The sequence below is a fragment of the Lipophrys pholis genome (assembly GCF_963383615.2).
Source record: "Lipophrys pholis genome assembly, chromosome: 1".
NCBI lineage: Eukaryota > Metazoa > Chordata > Actinopteri > Blenniiformes > Blenniidae > Lipophrys > Lipophrys pholis.
In genome coordinates, this window is record NC_137635.1 from 50,754,458 (window position 1) to 50,774,046 (window position 19,589).

General features: G+C 43.2%; 1 protein-coding gene across 1 annotated transcript in view; it reads right to left on the reverse strand.

The window, feature by feature from the left end:
- Positions 1 to 311: 311 nt before the first annotated feature.
- LOC308114595 (nuclear receptor coactivator 2-like) overlaps positions 312 to 19,589 on the reverse strand; it is a gene marked incomplete at its 3' end in the record, with an annotated part of 38,111 nt that continues 18,833 nt past the window's right edge. The window contains exons 5-19 of the mRNA XM_080471620.1: positions 18,264 to 18,441; positions 16,987 to 17,175; positions 16,056 to 16,157; positions 15,497 to 15,637; positions 15,050 to 15,197; positions 12,025 to 13,261; positions 6,249 to 6,534; positions 5,949 to 6,161; positions 5,007 to 5,192; positions 4,567 to 4,925; positions 4,055 to 4,375; positions 2,222 to 2,299; positions 1,666 to 2,080; positions 583 to 817; positions 312 to 477 (exon numbers count right to left, since the gene is read on the reverse strand). Coding sequence (XP_080327746.1) covers positions 312 to 477; positions 583 to 817; positions 1,666 to 2,080; positions 2,222 to 2,299; positions 4,055 to 4,375; positions 4,567 to 4,925; positions 5,007 to 5,192; positions 5,949 to 6,161; positions 6,249 to 6,534; positions 12,025 to 13,261; positions 15,050 to 15,197; positions 15,497 to 15,637; positions 16,056 to 16,157; positions 16,987 to 17,175; positions 18,264 to 18,441 — 4,254 coding nt within the window. The remainder of the gene's footprint in view (positions 478 to 582; positions 818 to 1,665; positions 2,081 to 2,221; positions 2,300 to 4,054; positions 4,376 to 4,566; positions 4,926 to 5,006; positions 5,193 to 5,948; positions 6,162 to 6,248; positions 6,535 to 12,024; positions 13,262 to 15,049; positions 15,198 to 15,496; positions 15,638 to 16,055; positions 16,158 to 16,986; positions 17,176 to 18,263; positions 18,442 to 19,589) is intronic.

Here is a 19,589-nt window from a genome sequence, read left to right on the forward strand (position 1 = left end):
AGAAGAAGAAGAAGAAGAAGAAGAAGAAGAAGAAGAAGAAGAAGAAGAAGAAGAAGAAGAAGAAGAAGAAGAAGAAGAAGAAGAAGAAGAAGAAGAAGAAGAAGAAGAAGAAGAAGAAGAAGAAGAAGAAGAAGAAGAAGGCGGCGGCGGCGGCGGCGGCGGCGGCGGCGGCGGCGGCGACGACGACGACGACGACGACGACGAAGACGAAGACGAAGACGAAGACGAAGACGAAGACGAAGACGAAGACGAAGACGAAGAAGAAGAAGAAGACTTTTTTTAAATTTATTTTGTTTGTATTCTTTTTCAACCTGGTCAGTATTCATGGAGGCCATGGAGCTCAGCTGCCCTGACATTGGATTCATGCTGCCACTGTTGGTTGCCATGGCAACTCCAAGGTTCATGTTGTTGTTTCCGCTGTACATTCCTCCGTTGGGTTGTGCGGCGTACCGAGACTGGGACTGCTGGGAGTACACACTGAGGGCAGACAAAACACGGTAAGTTACGAAGAATACAAGCGCTGCAATTTAAAAAAAAAAAAAACAAACAAAAAAAAAGCTGAGGGATTGTTTCTGCTGCTACCTGCTGCTGGTGGAGATGTTGGCGTGCTGAGGCCACCCGTTGAGGTCGGCACTGGGCTGGTAGCTGGGGGGAACGCCCTGGTTCGGACCCTGGGGCTGAGGTTGGCCTTGGTTCTGCTGCAGCATGGGGTTCTGACCCTGCCCCATCCTGGGGGACAGCAGGGGGCTCTGCGGGGTGGTGGCTCCACACGGGTAGCAGGACCCCGGATCCTGGTGCTGCTGCTGCTGGCTCATTCCTACAGGAGGGCAAATACTCATGAGGAGAGGCACGAAAACACACGAAAACTAAGTACTGTAGTGGTCCAACTATTAGATTAGATTTATTTCCATGAACTCATTCAATTTATTATCTTTATTTTCATCAATTAAATTCATGTTTTCATAATTTAAGAGGAGGTCATCTTATAATCAGGGTAATTTCTATATTCGGGCCAAAACCTAAATTTATCTAATGGCAGTTAAACCATTGAAGTACAATAAAATGAAAAAATTCTAACTAAATCAGACATGGGAAATGATGGCGCTACAACTCACTTGCATAAGATCGAATGTTGGAAAAAAACTGTAATAAGTTCCTCACATTTCTTTGATGTAACCTAGTAATTAACACAGACTAATCAAAAGGTCCTAAAATGATAGATCCGGTGGAAAAATCTGCTTTATGCTCTTTTTGAATTGGATAACATTGTGAATTCTGACTTTCAACCCGTTTATCTGCATTTTAAAGGAATTTGTAAAGGAATGTTTAACTACTGAATTTTGACTAATTTTCTTGACTCTTTTGCTTCACTGCCACCAACATATCCAGAATAAATATCAATCAATCAATCCATTTACCGATTGGTTCATTCGAGAGTCCACATCAGATTTAATCTGTTCGATTTGAGTGTAAATGTAGAAGATTTCCCTGCACCAGAGTTGATTTACACAATTAAACAAACCCAGTGCAACAATTTAATCATGCAACGTCCAACCACAGACAGAAGGAAGTGACGGTGACCACCAGACCAGAAGAAAGAGACAGCACGTCCCATGAAGCACACACAAACCACGGAGGCGTCGCCGGCGTGCCCTCATCATATACCTGAACTGCCGAACTGGAAGGCACCGTGCGGAGCCGGAGGGCTCATTATCCCGCCGTACTGCCCGCCTACATTTCCCATCATGCCCTGGCTAGCCAGGTGATGGCTGGGTGACAGAGGGGAGGAGGAGAAGGGGCTGGAGGAGCCTGGATGGAGAGGAGGAGAGGGGAGGCCTGTACCGTAGCTGGAGGCCGGGTAGGGGAACTGCTGCGGGTTGCCCTGGGGTAGCCGCGGGTTGGTGCCGCCCATGGGCATCGGCGTGGGCGCGGCGCCCCCGCTGGGCATGCTGGGCGGCATGTTGATGCCCTGAGCGCGCATCATCATGGCCCGCTGCACGTGCTGCTGCTGCCGCTGACGGAGGTGGTTGCTGAGGTACTCGCGCTGACGCTGGGCCAGCATCTGGGCGTTGAGGGTTCCCTGCAGGGGCGGAGGAGGGCACACACAGGTCAGCGACTCACAACAGAGGTCCGTTTCAAGCCACAATGGATGCTGGGAATTTTCTCCAAACGTAATGAGAGGTGAGTCATCGTGCGACCGAACAAGAAAACCCAAACTGACCTGGTTTGGTACATTCGACCTTAGAGGTAGATTCATATTGGACACTCCACCCATCTGGTTCACCATAGGCTGACGGTTCTACAGATGAGACAGCAGAAGGCAGTCATAGCTGTGATTAAAGCTGCTGGAATACGTTTAAATATATAAGAATGGGATTATGAAGAAACTAGAAATATGAAAAAGGACAAACTTAATTGATTCTTTGCTAAAAACAAGAAAAAAAAAGATCTAAATCCAGGGTTAAGATTCAAATTAGATGAGTAGTTATGCTGTGATAACTATAATGAAACTATTTGTGCGTTCATGCCAGTCCAAACAAGCACCGAAACATATTAACAATTACATTTTCCTGGGTAAATAAAGGTGAATTCCTTTCCTATGGATGATATTTTAATTTTGTTATTTTGAATTATTACTAATAAATAAACTATTTGCCCACATTTTGAAGTAAACCCCTTCATGCAAAGTGTTTATTTCAGACTCCAAACCTTCAAAATGACTAATTTAGCTTTGGAAACTTTTAATTATCTGTGAGTGTGACTTTTCGCACAGTTTCTCCACTAAAGGCAGAAGTGCAAAAGTCGTGCTTCACATAGGATGAACTGTTAATTACAGCTAGTTTAGGGGCTAAATTCATCCCTTTTTTTCCCCACCAGGTGGCAGTCTGGACCAGCACACAAGATATGTGGATGTGAATACAATTTATTGAACAAGAGGACAGAAAGGGAACACAGTGGTCACTATGAAGAGATGGTCTAGTGTGTTCAAAGCCAGCCACATAAAGTACAGTCGGCGCAATTATCTTGGAGCGTGTGTGTGTGTGTGTGTGTGTGTGTGTGTGTGTGTGTGTGTGTGTGTGTGTGTGTGTGTGTGTGTGTGTGTGTGTGTGTGTGTGTGTGTGTGTGTGTGTGTGTGTGTGTGTGTGTGTGTGTGTTCACTGGAACTACTGATGAAGCCTGAAATCTAAAGCATGCTTGTTCCTTTCGGCTCCTTAAACTCATTGAACCGAGTCGGTCTGCCTGTCGCCTCTGCTGCTCCTCTTGTAATGATAATAATGATTTTAAAAGATATCTCTTTTTACCAGACGTTACACTTGAGTAAAGAAATACTCTTCTATTTGTGCGTCTAATGATTAGAGCGACTTCTCCACATTATTTCTAAAAAGCCTTAAGTTTCATCATGTTTGTGTGACGTTCTTCAAACAGGGAAGAGGAAACAAATTCATGATCTTACTCTGTTATAAAAACAGTGGACATGAGATCAAAGAGCAACAAAAGTTGTAAATATAATATGAATTTCATTCAAACAGAGACGTTTACAAGCTCCAGTCCATTCTCATAAATGATAGGTTTACAGTTATAACCGTGAAGAACCATGACACAGCAGAAATGAAAGGAAAATGTGATTTTCTTAAAACCTTTTTTTTTTTTTTTTTACTGTTTCTGCAAAGTTATTGATGGTTTTGGCTCCCTTGTGATAACAATCTTGAAATTCTGTTGCTAGAATTCTTTAGCTAAACATTAGTTTACCATTAGTAAAACCAGGAAGATGTTGAAGCTGTAGTTTGTAAGATATATTTTAGGATTGCGCATCAACACTATATAAAGACAGATGATATAGTATATAGCAGTTGTTAGCGTGCCTCACGGTGAGATAATACCTGGCCCAAATTGAATTTATATAAACATTTATTTGAAGTACAATCATACTTTAACTCATAATGTGGAGATGGAAGCGTAAATATAATATACTGCAAGTGGCCACCAGGGGGAGATCTGAATATTTTCCCTTGACCTGTAGGGAGAAGAGAGGGAGACGATTCCCGTCACCTACCAGCTGGGCCTGAAGTCTGTGCTGCAGTTGGAGCCTCAGGTTGTTGGGCTGCGTGGGGATGATGGGGTTCGGCCCCCCGGGCCTCATACCAGCCGGCCTGGGCCCCGGGCCACCGGGCATCCTCATCATTGGAGGGTAGCCAACAGGAGCCATCCTCTGAGGGCCCATGTGACCCCCCATCGAGTGGCCGTGGTAAGTGCCGTCGGGAGCCATGCCGCCATAACCCGGCTGGCCCCCGTAGTGTTGACTGTAGAGGGGGGGCTTCATGCCAGCTGTGGGGTCCGAGGAGCCCATGTACTGGTCCTGGTCCGACAGAGGCCCCTGCATGGTGACGGGGGGAGGAACAGTTTGTATTTTTTTTTTTAACATTATTTAACATGATAATTTCAATCACATTTTACTGTTATGGTCATTTGATTTCCCTTTCCACTCATAAATCAAAATATTTAAAAAATCTGGACAATTATTAAAGAGATTTCATATCTTCAGCAGGCCAGCAGACTGATGATCACCTGTCCAGCCAACGTGGGGATTCCCAGCATCTTGTCGATTTCCTCCAGACCCTCGTAGTCTTTGAGCACCGAGCACAGCTGGTTGAGCAGGGCTCCCTCATCGGGCGGCCCCTCGGGCCCGGGGCCGCAGCACCCCAGCCCGTCGTCCTGGGGGACGCCGTACGGTGGCCTGGAGGGCAACGTGGCGTTACTGTCCAACCACTGCCCACCTGACGGCTCCTCCTTCACCCTTGAATGGAGCTGGACGCTGTACCGGCTTTGGTTTCCGTAATGATCCATCATCATCCGGTCGGGCCATGGAGCAGTCTGATTGGGCGGAGCTTGCTGGTGAGGGTAGGGCGGGGTTGCCATTTCCATCTCTAAAGGGAAATTCACAAAACATGATCAGAGTCTGTGATCTGATGACGTCTGATTTCTGCATCAGCTCTATCTCTTCTCACCACTGCCCATCATCTGCATGTTGACCATGGCTCTGGATCCAGGGTGGCCGCTGCCCCGCGTGTGGAGGGAAGCGTTCATGCCGGGCACCATGCGACCGGGGCCGACCCCTTGCCCCATCATGGGCCCTGCGGTGCTCCCGAGCGGCCCCTGGGGACCCCAACCTTGCTGCATGGAACCACGCATGGCTGGTTTGGAGAGAGACAAAAATATATATATTTCAGTACCAAGACATATAAAACCTACAATACAATCACAGTTGAGTTGATATTTGCTGGATTTGAGGAAATGCTTGACGTGATGAGAATAAATTCAAAGTGTTAAGAGAAAAATAATGAGTTGACATGCAAATAGGGAAAAACTTGAAAAGTTGTGACCAGAGCAAAAATAGATAGATAGATACATAGATAGATAGATAGATAGATAGATAGATAGATAGATAGATAGATAGATAGATAGATAGATAGATAGATAGATAGATAGATAGATAGATAGATAGATAGATAGATAGATAGATAGATAAATAAAATAAATCAAAAAGACATAAATGATGTTCATGTTGGGAATTAAGTCGAAATGTTGAAAAAAATTGTCAAAATATTACAGCATCATTAAAATAAATTTGTGCTGTAGTGAAATCAACATTTATTGACAAGAAAATGACAAAAATAATCCAAAATATAAAATAAAAATCAATAGAAAATGTGCTGAGGAAAAAAAAAATTGTTGGAAAAAAAAAAATCGAAATTTCATCTTTATCCTTTAATTTTTTAAACACTTTGTTTTTACTTTTAAAAAAAGGAAAGGAAAAAAATCCACCTAGTCGTATTTTTCCCTCTTATGAGCCTCTTATTGGGTGTCTGAGGTGCACTCAGTACAAAACACTTGTCATGTGTGCCTTTTGGTGATTTTATTACTGAGAGGTCTCTGTTGCTTTGCCTCACCGGTGTTGGCCATTGTGGGCTGGTTGGCCATGCCTGTGTGAGCTCCCATCATGCCTTGCTGCTGCTGCTGCAGTAAGGAGTAGGGTCCGCTGCTCCGGTGCTGAGGAGGGTAGGGCCGGCCGGCGATCGGCCCAATGCTGCCATCCAGAGACATGCTCCTGACGGGCGGAGCGCCTTGACCCGGCTGGCCTGATCTGACACCACTAAAACCTGCTGTAGACAACAATTCACACAATATCCTTCATGTTCCAGGAGTTATTCAAAGATTCAAACCTGCGTAGAAACCTAATGTAAGCGTACCTGCGGGGCCGATGGAGGGGAAGCCCCTGTGCTGACTCGGTGGGCTGCGGCTGCCGCTGTCGGCCATCTGCAGGATGTCACTGATGATTGTCTGTTTGTCCACAGAGGAGCTGGGCGTCACCGAGGGAGAGGTGGACGACGAGGCTGCACCTCTGGAGGCTGGGTGACCGGAGAAGTGCTGCTGCTGCTGTTGTTGCTGCTGCTGCTGCTGCTGCTGCTGCTGCTGCTGCTGCTGCTGCTGGCCGCCACTTTGCAAGTCCTTCAGCAGGTCCTCCAGCTCACTGGACTGAGTTTAGGACAAAGAACAGGATTAAAAGATTTAATATATATACATAAAAAAAAAAAAGATTGGATTTCCAGTTTTCTGACTCTCAGGGTTAAAAGCAGATATTCCATTCAATTGAAATATAAAATATCGACACACAGAGCAAGATCTCTCACACAAAGAGTAACGTGTATGAAAATTACACTTTGGTCATTTGCTTCGTAAACAAAAGTGGATGCAAAGCAGGATTTTTCTCTTTCTGTTTGGAGAATAAACATTTCAAAAAAACGCAAATGAAAAAGTTGGAGGCAGCTTATCTTTTTCACCTTTTCCGACACAAATACATTTTAACCAGCATTATGATCCCTGAATAAAACACATTTTGGTATTTATAGACTTGATATTCACATGAATCTGGAACCAGAAAGAGTCAAAATAGTTGATGTAATTTCAGTTCTGGGCATAACAATGGATGACGGACTGGTAAAGTCTTTATATAAAGAATGTACAAATTAAAGAGTCAATGCAGTGGTAAACAAGGTGAAGCACGTTTTGGACAGTAAAAAATTGTAACTAATAAAATTCATTGCCTCTGAAATGTGACAGCTACTGTATATATTGTATGAGACAAAAATGACCTTGTAGCAGAAAATATACAGAAATTGCTCTATGATCAGGAAGTGGCTTGTAACTGGAGCGTAAAGTTTACCGTTGGTGTTTTGAGCTCAACTGATGTTAAAAACATGAATAAAAAGAAATATAAATGCATTTTCTTCACTGGATACCACTGGATGTTCAGGAACTGTTTGGATATTTTTGATAATGCAAGAAGACATAATAAAGCGATATTATCCAATTTGTATTATTATGGTCATTTATTTCAGTACTTGGTCCTAGAATTGTCACTATGCGACTTCTGCATTACGATGACTATTCTACTTCTTTGCATAATCATTATTAAAAATGACCACGTTTACCCTGCAGTAGGATTTACAGCCATCATTGTGCTCTCCTCTTTCCTTTCTGATAACTCTTAGTGCATACCTGTATTTTAAGGATTTTGGTCTTTGCTCATCCTTCTTTTAACACATTTTTTTCTATTTTTCTGCCGCTCCTGTGCAGTTTTCCTACAATGTCACGTTGAAGGATATTTCTGGATGTAAGTAAAATTTATGTCAGTGTGAAAAAAAAAAAAAAAAAAGATGACAAACCATACATACATAGAATGTGATGGATAATGTACAAAAAAATCAAAATTAAATATGCTGTAAAAAAAATATATAAAAAAGAGCAAAAAATACAACATGTACTGTATGTTGAAGGCTTCATGTTTTTTAATATTCTTATCCCCAAATTCCATAAATGCTGAACAAGCAACTCAGTGTTCTGCACGAGTATTTACTTTTGGATTCTGTGACTGTAAATTCACAAATTGGAGCACTAGGCAGTGACCAAATACGATCACTTGTCCAAGTTAAGTCGACTTTCACAACGTGATCATGTTAAATATTATCTCTAAAAGTGTTTTATTTGGCCGAGACTTTATTGACTCCGCTACTCATTCTGCTGATCTTCGATCCAAGACGGGATTCCCTGGTTGATTAAAAGCTTGATAACTATAAAAATTGTCTTTTGAGAGCACTTTTTATTTTAACAGCGAGGAAAGATTAATTATTTGGTGATGTTTCGGCTTTTAAAGATTTGGGTTTTTAAAGAGACTCAGCAACGATGATTAAAAATACAATACAGTGTCAGATATGACATCTGATTTCCTGCAGCTCTTCCTTCTTAAAAGTTAAATATATTAGAAAACACGAATGTTTCTGGTCGTTCAACGACGGACTGAAATAAATACACGTGGTGAAACAAAAGCAAGCGTAAACACCGACTGAGATATCTGATGACAGCTTCACTAGAACGAAACACCACAGTCAAGTAATACAGTGCAAGTTAAACCAAAGCGCGCACGCACACACACACACACACACACACACACACACACACACACACACACGCAGCACTGAAAAATTGTTTCCTTTGGCTGATGAATAGAGGCGGAGCTAAAAATAAACTGTGACACAGTAAGGAGGTCATGTGTGATGTACAGTACGACACACAGACAGAGGTGAAAACACAGCGGATACACACACACAAAAGACGAGCTATAAAATGGGAACTCCGCACTCGGCACGCGTCCACAGATTAACAAACTGCAGTTTGTTTTTTAAATTCAGCCATGAAATGATTACTTGGCTTCACATACTGTAGGTTTATTTACGTTTAAATTAGGTTTGCCCTACTATAATACACATAGAAAGTCTTGCTGTTGCACGTACACACAGACACACTGTATATTAGTCCACAGTCATATGCTACCACAGGCATTGTAACCCAGATACACAGCACACGATCATGAATTCATGATTACACTCATAAAGACTCTGCCCCTTGTGTTTATTTTTAGTACTTTTTTGCAGTAATGAACATTAGTTTGACCTGGTTTAACCTCGTGAGCCGGAAATCAAACGTCGACGTGCGGTGGAGATTGAGCGGGGTCGTGACACAAGGTCACAGCGACTGACATTTAGCGAACCGTCCCAATCTTTTTTGGAATTGCGGCTGGAACTACGTCACCGTGGACTGCGAGAGGCGACGTGCGTCACACCTTAAGGATCTCCACCGAGGTGTTTCAGGGGACTTGCCAGGTGACGGTGACTTTGAGGTTCAGCCATCACGAACTGATCGGTTTATCTTTGTGTTAAGGTGAAAAAATAGATTTTGGTGACCTTCAACGAAAGAGACATTTGGGAAAATGTCTTTGACCGTGGCTCAAAATCTGTGAGGGGGACTCAGAGACATTGTGGCGGAGTCTCACTACAATGTGCAGTTGCAGGGCTGTTGTTAGTAGGATTGTTAATTTCGGCTGCTTTCTTTTGGATAAATATATTTCGAGCTGCAATATCTCGTCATCGCACTCCTGGTCCAGTTTGTAATCAAACTTCAATTAAACTTTTATCAAACAGCAAAATTCCTGCTGCCATTTTAAATGATTTTGTGTCTTTCTTTTTTTTTCTGCTCCTAGTAGTCCACACATAATGTGTACATTTCAAGTGGCTGAGCATGGCACTGTATATACTGCTCATATGTGTGTGTTTATTTTTATTTTTTAATATTCTCTTGTTCTTTGCGGCATCTCTGTGTGACTGTCCACTGTACTGCAATTTCTCGCTAGTGGGGACTAATAAAGACGTTTCTTATCTCATCTTATTTTAAAGCTGCTGCTGAGCTCCTTTCTCGTAAAACCCATCACAATAATCCAACGTATTGTATATTTTCTAAGTCAACAGTCTTGTTGTTATTTCAGTGGCTAACTTTAGTGTTTGCTATGAGGAAACGAGCTCATCATGCCGTGATCTTCTCATGTTGGGATGGTTTAGTTCTGGATCCACGTACAGCATGTGTCCGTCACTGATATAAAATGAACAAATGACTTAAGTTTTTATAGGAAATGCAGATAACCCTTTGTCGTTTACCTTATTACATTTGTCCCTCCTCCTCCATGTTGTTGGGAGTATCTTAAGTTTAGTATGGTGGGTTCGTATTGTGTAAAAATATTTTTAATACAAGTCTCCTCATTTGAGATCTGCTTGAGTTGTACTTAAATGGGTCGAGATGTTAAACAGTTCTTCTCGTGAAAGAAACATTTCCATCACATCTGTACGACAAGCACCTTCCTGGGTAAACAAAGCTTTGACTTTGTCAACAACAACAACACAGCGGAGCCTTTATGGATCGGACCCTGTAACCACTTCCGTTCTCTCCGGCAGCAGCCTTTCTGCCCCGGAGGCGCAGCAGTTAGTCGGAGCCTTAACTCCCCCACCACCTTCGCTCGGCTCCTTCCTGCACCTGCACTTTTCATGGCAACAATGAACCGGCGACTGTTTGTCCTGTTACTCTTAACTGTAAAGCACAGAGATATCACCAGCTACAGATGCCTCAGATGGTCCGCTGGAATCCTCAAAGACCCTTCACCCGGCAAATAAACCTGTTAGATATTACACAGTTTCAATCCCTGCACCGTGTCCAGATAAATCCCTCCCTCCTCTTTGCTGCTTTTTTATCCTCCTCTTCTTCACCCTCCTCATGATTCTTCTTGTCCTCTGTGATGCTCTTCTATTGATCAGTCTGTTTCTCCCAGTTATGAGGTCCTCCTCCTCCTCCTCTTCCCCTCTGCTCCTTCACCAGATCTTTATCTGACCTCTGAGCTCTCCTCTACGACATTAAAAATGGTTTTCTATATGTACCCGATGCAGCCACATCTCTCTCTTCTTCTGCACAATCCACTTCCAACAACCATGTGGATGCTGAGAGCTTGTGTTATGAATAAATATTGATTTTTGGTTAGCTTCGATTGTCCTTGTAAGAACATGTGTTAACTACTTTCATGTTTTTAAAATGACATACCATGGCACCATGGCAGGTAAACACTATAAAATTGACTGCTGAGGTCTATGTTTCAACTTTTTCTGCCACAGACATTAAGAGGCCAAAGTTGACATGGAGTCCCAGAGAAACATAAGTTACTAATATAAATATGATTCTTACATGAATTGATTTGAATGTTTTCTTGGGAGTCACAGAAGTCACAGAATTACAACGAGCTTGGCGGCTTTACACCAGGGTTGTCAAACATAAGGCCCGTGGGCCAAAATTGGCCCGCAAGAGGCTCCAATTAGGGATGACAAACTACCAAGCAAATGGTAAAAATGTTCAAACAAACCTTTTTTTTTTTTTTTAAACAAATTTCTTAAGAGTAGCAGACACAGCATAACACTGAGGCCCGAGCTGAGATATCGGCGATGCTGCCATGAAAGCTGGAAAACAAGCATTTGCCACAAAGTCATCCTGTCAGAGTGAGTTTGTAAAAACATGTTTTTTGGGGCATTTCACTGCATTTTTCATTAAAATTGGTGTTATGTTGAAATTGTGGCCATTTTCGGTGGAAATTATTTTGTTTTGTATGAATATAGACATTTTCATCATGCACCACAAGAAAAAAACAAAAAACAAAACTTTAAAGTTTAAATTTAAAGGTTATTATGACACAATTTTACCGACATCACTCAAAGATGAAAATGGGCTGAATGTGGCCCATGAACTAAAATGAGTTTAACATCCCTGCTTTAGACAAATATCTTCCCAGCTAAATTAAAATGATGCTCAAAATGTATTTCTACTGGCTTCAGTTTTCAGAATTTATATTTAATTTCTTCCGAGCTGTGATGCAAGTAGCTGCATCTGTGCCATCAGTATCTAAACTAGCGTTGTTCTTGCTTTAGAAGTAGCTGCATCCTTTGGAATTCAGATGCATGATGACTTTTTACTCAAACTGTTGTTTACTAAATAGTCGAAAAGCAAATAAATATAAAAATCTCAACACGTAAATCATGTAACCCTCATGTTAAAAAAGTGGACACCACCACCCCACCGCTTAGCAGTTTGATTACTGACCTGTTCGGCCATATTGAAACCTGCATCCGGTTTCTCCGTCTTCACGCTGGACAGCTTCAATCCGTCACCAGGCTCCATCTTGATGGCTTTATCCAGAATGCTGTTATCATCCCTGTCCAGAAGATAGCGAAGCAATGCATTGTCCTTCTTCTTGGGGCTCCCCGGCTCCTGTTTTGAGCAGAGTTCTCCCAGAGCCGCCATGCTGTCGGCTGACGACGACTCCGGGCCGATGGGGTCTTTGCCCGTTGCCTCAGCCGTCAGCTTGGCCAGCTCTACAGGCGATGTGCTGTTCTGCAGCAACCTGTGGAGGATTTTGTGTTTCTCCTTTAATGAGGTGGAATGGTTGTTGTGTCCCGTCCCCCCCGCACTGCCCATCCCACCCAGCTGGTCCTTGCAGTTCTGGTCATCCTCCAGGGGCCCCGGCGGTGAGCAGGGATCGGTGGGTTCTAGCTTGGTGGTGAGGAGCTGGAGCAGCTTGGTGTGGCCTTTGGCGTTCAGAAGGCGGTTTGGTGCGTCACCCAGGTCACCCAGGTCACCCGGGCTCCCGCTTCCTCCAAAGCTGTCCCCGTCTTTGCCCTCTGCCTGCTCGCCCTCCTGGTCCTGCTCCTCCGTGAACGAACCAAACAAGTCAGCCTCGAGTCTGGGATTGTTCTTGGCCTGTTGGCTTCCGGCGTTGGTGCTGTGAAGAGGGCTTTGGAGGTGAACAGGTTTTCTGTCGGGCGACTCAGGATGCTGTCCCTCCGAGAGCCCCTGGGAAACCCTGTGGCCTTGGCTGAGAGCCTGCAGCGCACTAAGGGAGTTGAAGCCTTGGCTGTTTCCTGTGCTGCTGCACACAGATGCTGGCGAGTGGAGGCCGGCTGCGGGGGAGAAAGAGCCGGGGGGATGCTGGGGGACGTGAGGGCTACTACAGCTGCTGCTGCTCGCCCCCGGGTTGGGGCTCTGGCGATGACGGGGGGACAACATGGCACCCTGGGCCCCGGAGGTGACGCTCGGGCTCCCCAGGGCCGAGGGGCTCCCCAGCTTGAGTGAGTGGCAGTTTCCCTGAGGCGTGGGTGCCCGTCCTGATACAGCACTGTAAATGCGTCCGGGGGTGCTGGAGGCCGCTGTGGAGTGTTGGGTGTTGCTGGTGACGCTGGCGTCCGGGGACGGGGAGGGTCCACTCACACTGGCAGGGGTCATTGGTTTGGCTGTGCTCTGGGCACCGGGTGTGTCTGCTGCTATGCCACTGATGTTTTCCCTGAACAAAAGAAGAAATATATTTATAGATTCTGTATAGAAACCAGAGGGTTGACTATGGTGCTAAAATGACATACTAGCAAGTTGAAAACATTTTTTTTTACAAGGAAAAGAGTGCTTTACCTGACAAGATGGTATATGTGTGTGTTTGTATTTATAGTTGTGTGTATAATTGTGTTCATGTCCTTTTCACATAGGAAACTGCATGTAATTCACTATTTTATTAGTTTTATATGCATTAACTTGTTTATACATAATTATATGAAACTTTGTGTCATTTATTATATGATAATATTACTAAATCTGTATATTTATATATTCCAAATGGACTTCAGTTTACAGATATTTGTATCTGATATTTTTTTTGTATATTTATACTATGGTGATATTTATATGAATGTCATTCTTTATAATCTGTAATGGTACTTTTTATTTCAATAATTTGAGAATCTTGGTTGGACTAAGTTTCTTTTTTCTTTTTCATACTCGTATTACTCCTATTCAAGGTTGTTTTATTATTTGTATTTGTGAATTTGTTTATTTTATTTCTATATGACTTCACTAAACACACACCTCGTTGATGTTCAGATTCATTTCTGTGAGCCTCCATTTACAGTTTTGTATATCGTTTTAAATCTATTTAAAGAAAACAATGGACTGCTCCAACTGTCATAAAGTTATACAGGTAGAAATTGTCTTTTTAAGAGTATACACAAGTAAGAAAACCAAGTTGTGAGAAGGCCTGAAGCGGTAACAGAGAGACATTTTAAACACGGCTTGACTGCAGCCCCACACACAAAGCTCTCATTGTGCTAAATGCTGGAGCGATAATTTTGAATGTGAAACTTGTGGAAGTAAAAAGGCCAAGTTCTCGCCATTGATCCCCGAATGCCCTGGGTAACAGTCCTGGCATTGTTTTCTGACTGCTGTCCAAATCCTTACTCTGAACGGTCATATCAACGGCCGGCTGGATGCTGAGTCGCAGTCCTGCCCTGTGCTGAGAGGGAGGGATGGAGATACTGTAGACTGGACGGGCTGGTAGTGCTTGTGTCAGTTTTGGCCGATACATATGGCGACAGTTCGGAATAAAAGGGCCTTTGTTCCCAATCTGCATTACAGTGCCCACTCTTTGTCCAAATCGGCAGGGAAACCACCAACGCGATGCGAGAGAATGAGATAAATGCACGGGCGAAGAGGACAAAGCATGGAAAATGTGTTAGCATGTCATAAAAAAATTATAATAATGAAAATGTTTCCTGAGTAACGCCGCTTAAATGACAGTTACAGGACCGGTCTGATGATTCAGAGCAAAAGCATTTGTCACCTCTGATCTCTGTTATGATAAAGTTATGGAGCTTCACCATGAGCAGATGCCTTGTTCGAGTATGCTTCGGGCTCATGACCATGTTTTCTTCTTCTCCCTGAATGTGTGTGGGTTTTCTCTGGATGCCACAGTCCAAAAACATTCATATTTGCTGTATTTGAAGAGACTGTAGTTGTGAATGAGTGTGGCTGTCTGTCTCTTTGCGTTAACCGTGTGATGGACTTTCAGCTTTTCCTGGGCGAACATGGAATTTTTCCCATTGTGAACTTGAATCGGCTCAAACACCCTACAGCAACTCACATGTCTCCTATTGTGATAAAACTGGAGGAGCGTAATATTTGAGAAGCTTTTTTTTTTTTTTTTTTTTTAAATGTCACAATCTGTACACATAATAGATTGTGTTCTCCAACTCAAACAGAATTTTCTTCGAAAAAAAAAGATTAAAATAAAGGCATATGCCAGTACCTCTGCAGGATGTGCAGGGACATGTAGAGCTGCGGTTCGTTGGTGGCTGGAGATCGAACCAGTTTACTCTTAGTGTGAGCTGAGACGGCAGTGCCATCCGCCAGGGAGAATCTGTAAAGAGGGCTGAGTGCGTGGCCGTTCCTCAACACTGGAAGGACAACAGAGGTAGAAAATACTCTTAATTTAAAAATTATTTCTTCATTGTGATTACAGCATATGAATTAATGAAACTGAAATGAATGAGCAGAACGTGGAATTGTTAAAGGTGTAAATTCACTTTCAAAGCACATTCGGGCTGTGATGAACTTCACTGAAATAGAGTGAAAAAAAGAAAACTGATGCTGGTGAAGCATTTGAGCACTAAGTTTACAACCTGTCCACAATATAAAAACGGAATCTGTTCCAGCGCTGCTATTCAAAACACAGTGAGGGAAAGTTATGGATCACCATCTTGCTGGTGTTTCTTGGCGAAGGACATCTCCCCGTCATTCTGCAGGTGGAACCTCTGAATGCAGCGTCGAACCAGGTCCTCCCAGCCCGGCTTCATGGACGCCCGCAGCAGGCTCGTATCCAGAGACGTGATTTTACCTGAGAGGGCACAACATGTTTGAGTGTGGAGCGACAAAGGTGGACAAATAAAACCTAAAACTGCCTTTTTTCTCTCTCAGAACCTACGTTTAGAATCCTTGCATTGACTGCCTGCTTTACACCGTTTTTAAATTATTTGTCTATAAATCGCACCATCGTACATTTCTGACTGTTTATAGGAATATTTCACAATTGAACTTTAAGATAATCCGATTCTTCTCTTGAAAAGTTCTGTAATAAAACATAATCTGGTGAAGAAACTATTTTATGCACCAAAGTTATGAAATTCTGTTTAAAAAGCATCATAAAAACCTTCACATTTTAATTGGAAATTTCTACTCAATGGCAGCCCCCTTTCCTCCAGATTTGACACATCAGGAGAAAAATACCCCCCCCCCCCCCCCCCCCGCAGACGTACCTTGAAGGTCCTGCCGCGTGGTGAAGCTCTCATACGTGGGCATCACGGGCCTCTCTTTGACCGGGACTCGTCTCGCCACACAGATGAGGCAGGACTGAAAATCTATGTGTTTAAACAAAGGTGGGTTACAAAAAAAAAAAAAAAAAAACAATCTTCATGGGTACATCATGTACGTGCATGCGATGGGCCATGAATGTGTAAGTAGGGCCACAATCCACAACGACTGAGTTTTGTCCCTTCATTTCTGTGTTTATACCTAAATGTGAGTTCACTTTCCATCTCTTGTTTTGGATCTGTATAAAAACAGTTTGGACCTTTAACATCACGCACACCCACTGCTTCACCTCAGCGCTGAAAACAAACAGGACAACCGTGACGTCCACGTCAAGACCGCTCTCAATCCACTCATCAACCTTAACTATAGCCACGTTCTGCGTGTCCACCAACCAACCCCCCCCCCCCCAAACTGTCAGAGGAGACACGGGCACAATATCTGGTTGTCAGACGTCTAAAATTAGAGCACCAGACAGATTCTTTTCCCCAGCGTGCATGTGTGTGTGATTAGATTAGATGGGAAGATGACAAAGTGCCACACACTAATTAGGCTCTCCCGGTGGAGGGGAGGGAGAAGTGGAGAGGAGTGGCGACGGAAGGAGGACAGGACACAAGAGATTGAGAGAGCAGGGATGAAGAGAGTGACGGGAACGTGACAAAAAGTCAGGACACAGATGGAGAGCTTTGGAAAGAAAACACAATGGTTGAAAAAAAATACACACAGGAGTGAAGTTTTACTCAAATCAGGTAAAAGGCACTGAGATGTATGAATCTGAAAACGAACAAAATAGAAAATGGATTCACCCTTAATACAAAACTGATAAACTACAACGGTGAGGTGAGAGAATTAGTTTTAATAGAAAGTTGGAGTCAATACCTTCGCCCTCTTCTTTGATGGACTTTGGTTCAGAGACAGCGAAACACTGCATGGTCTCATACTTCTGCTGCGTGGCATCCTGCTGGTCGGAGACCAGCCGGGCTTCACCGTCAGCGTGAGGGTTCACCAACATACGACAGTTGAAGGTGTGGCTGTTCCTGTTGGAGGAGTCGCTGCTTCGGTGATTGACTGGAAGAGAAAACGAAACAACAAAAATAAGGACGTGAGATCCACTCCTTAGCCTGGATTTGAACCAGGCATACTTAAGCTGTGACGAGGCAATGCCAACAACTTAAATAAATATTATATGCATATTTGAGGAACAGCAGCCCTGCCCCATTTTCACGAGTTACATTTTAATGTAAAGTATTTAATGAAACCTGATTCACATCGACTTGTATTAATGTCCAATTATCAGAAAATCCCATTAGGATGCAATATATCCACTATATCGTGCAACGTTGTTTGATGACATACATTTGTTATTAAAAGTCATATACTGGGCCCTAATAGCATCTTGTGCTGACACACTGCTCACACTAACAAATAACATCAACAGTTTGGGTGAAGTAGCTGGAGACTAATTATTAGGCTTAAATATGGGATGTCACACACATGGGTGGATAAACGGACGTGACGGAGGGACGGAGCTGGCTGTCTTCTTACCTTAAGGTTAGAGGGTCCAGTTCATCTCCACTCACTTTAATGAAGCATTTGTTTTCTGAGGACTTTGTATTTTATATATCTACAAGTGAGTCTACCCCTTCTCTTTTTCACATTCTTCAAACTGGCTTCTTTTATTAGAACGATGTAGAGTTACAGTAAAAGCATTAAATGGCTACACTTATGCACAGTAAAGCTCCAGAATGTATTGAATTCACCAGTTTATATCAATAATAGCTCAATGCTATTCATTTTTGTTTCCACTTGAAGAAAAAAAGTGCATCCCTATAAAAAGTTCAATGGAACTGATGGTGTTTTCTCAGTCGTTACTTAATACGTTTGTACTCAATAGGCCTTCTGAAAGGTATCCGCGATCATTTAAAAAGACACAAGTATGCCAAAGCTATGTTTGCATTATCGTAACCTATTTGCTCGGCTGACTAACCATACTGGTTTGACACAGAACTCGTGCTGTGTACAGGTTGACTGAGGTGATCCGTTTCTGCCTCGTATTCATGGTCGTTTGAAAAAGAGCCTTGAGCAAAATGTACTTGACGCTCACGACTTTTCCAGGCAACTTCTGAGCTTTCCTGTCATCTTACAGAGCTTCGTACCAAGGCTCTTGGGCAGCAGGTTCTTGATGAACTCGGTGTGGTCTCCGACGTGCAGCACGCTGTAGACGCTGGTGTTCATCAGCTCCTCCTGCTGGTAACGCAAATACTGGCTGACGTTCTCCGACACAAACACGATGTTGCCCTCCATGTTGACCACGAAGAAGAAGCCGTCCAGGGCCTGAGACGGGGGTGGAGAGAGACGATGGGAGGGGAGACAGGAGGGAGAGGAGTGCAAAGTGGGAAAATGGAGAAAAGTGGGACAAAGGTGAGAAAATAAGAACAGTAGTAGTTGCCACTCTCCCAGTTTGGGTTTAATTACTGATTATCAGAATCTATCAGAATCACTTTATTAATCCCTTGGGGAAGTTCTTTGACATAGCTCTACACAGACGAAACGGATAGCTTAAGTAAAGTTAAATAAGTGATATTCATTTAACTGCGCATATATACAAAGTTATGCTCAGCAGTGATGGTGTAACAGAGCAGAGTGAGCTAAACAAGCAACACAACACACACTATATACAAGGAGGAGTTATAGAGTCTTATTGCCACTGGAATGAAGGATCTCCTGTGGTGCTATGACGTGCACTTAGGTGGAATGAGATAGATACAGATACAGTTTTACAAGTTCTAGCACTCAGCTTTTAATTAGTAGACGTGTATTTCAAAGTATGATTGACATCGGAGGACAATAAGTCCTGGAGAATTTCTTGACATCTGTGTGGATCATAAAACTTAAAACGCCTGTTCCTTCTACAATTAATCTGTGTGATTTAAAGTAAAAGCCTCAAAAGATAAATGTGAATAATTGAACCACGTCACAAAAATGTGCTTTGTGCTACGATTCAATGTCCAGCCGAACATCTACAATGCCCACTGTATGCGATTTGCATGTGTTTTTCGCCCCTCAGACTCTTCATTTCTGTCTACTCAGCAGTTTCCTCCTAAATATACAGACTATGATTTGTCCTTCAGCCTGCCCACGACTGCACGAGCCTCCTCCTGTACGTCTGCCAGCTTATTATCCAAACGTGGAATGGAACACGGTAAAATGGAAAGGGCTTTGGCTCCCATGATGTTTATCTTTCAAAGTCCAAGCAGACACCTCAGCCACTGCTGCTGCTGCTGCTGCTGGTGACCACTATATATAGCGCGACTGTATGTGTGGTTAGACTCCTCCCCTCCTTTTTTAATCTGGCTTTTCACAAAGGTATTTATACCTCGTTGGGTCCCATGTTATACGTCATCAGACACCCGTGCTTTCTCACACACACACACACACACACACACACACACACACACACACACACACACACACACACACAC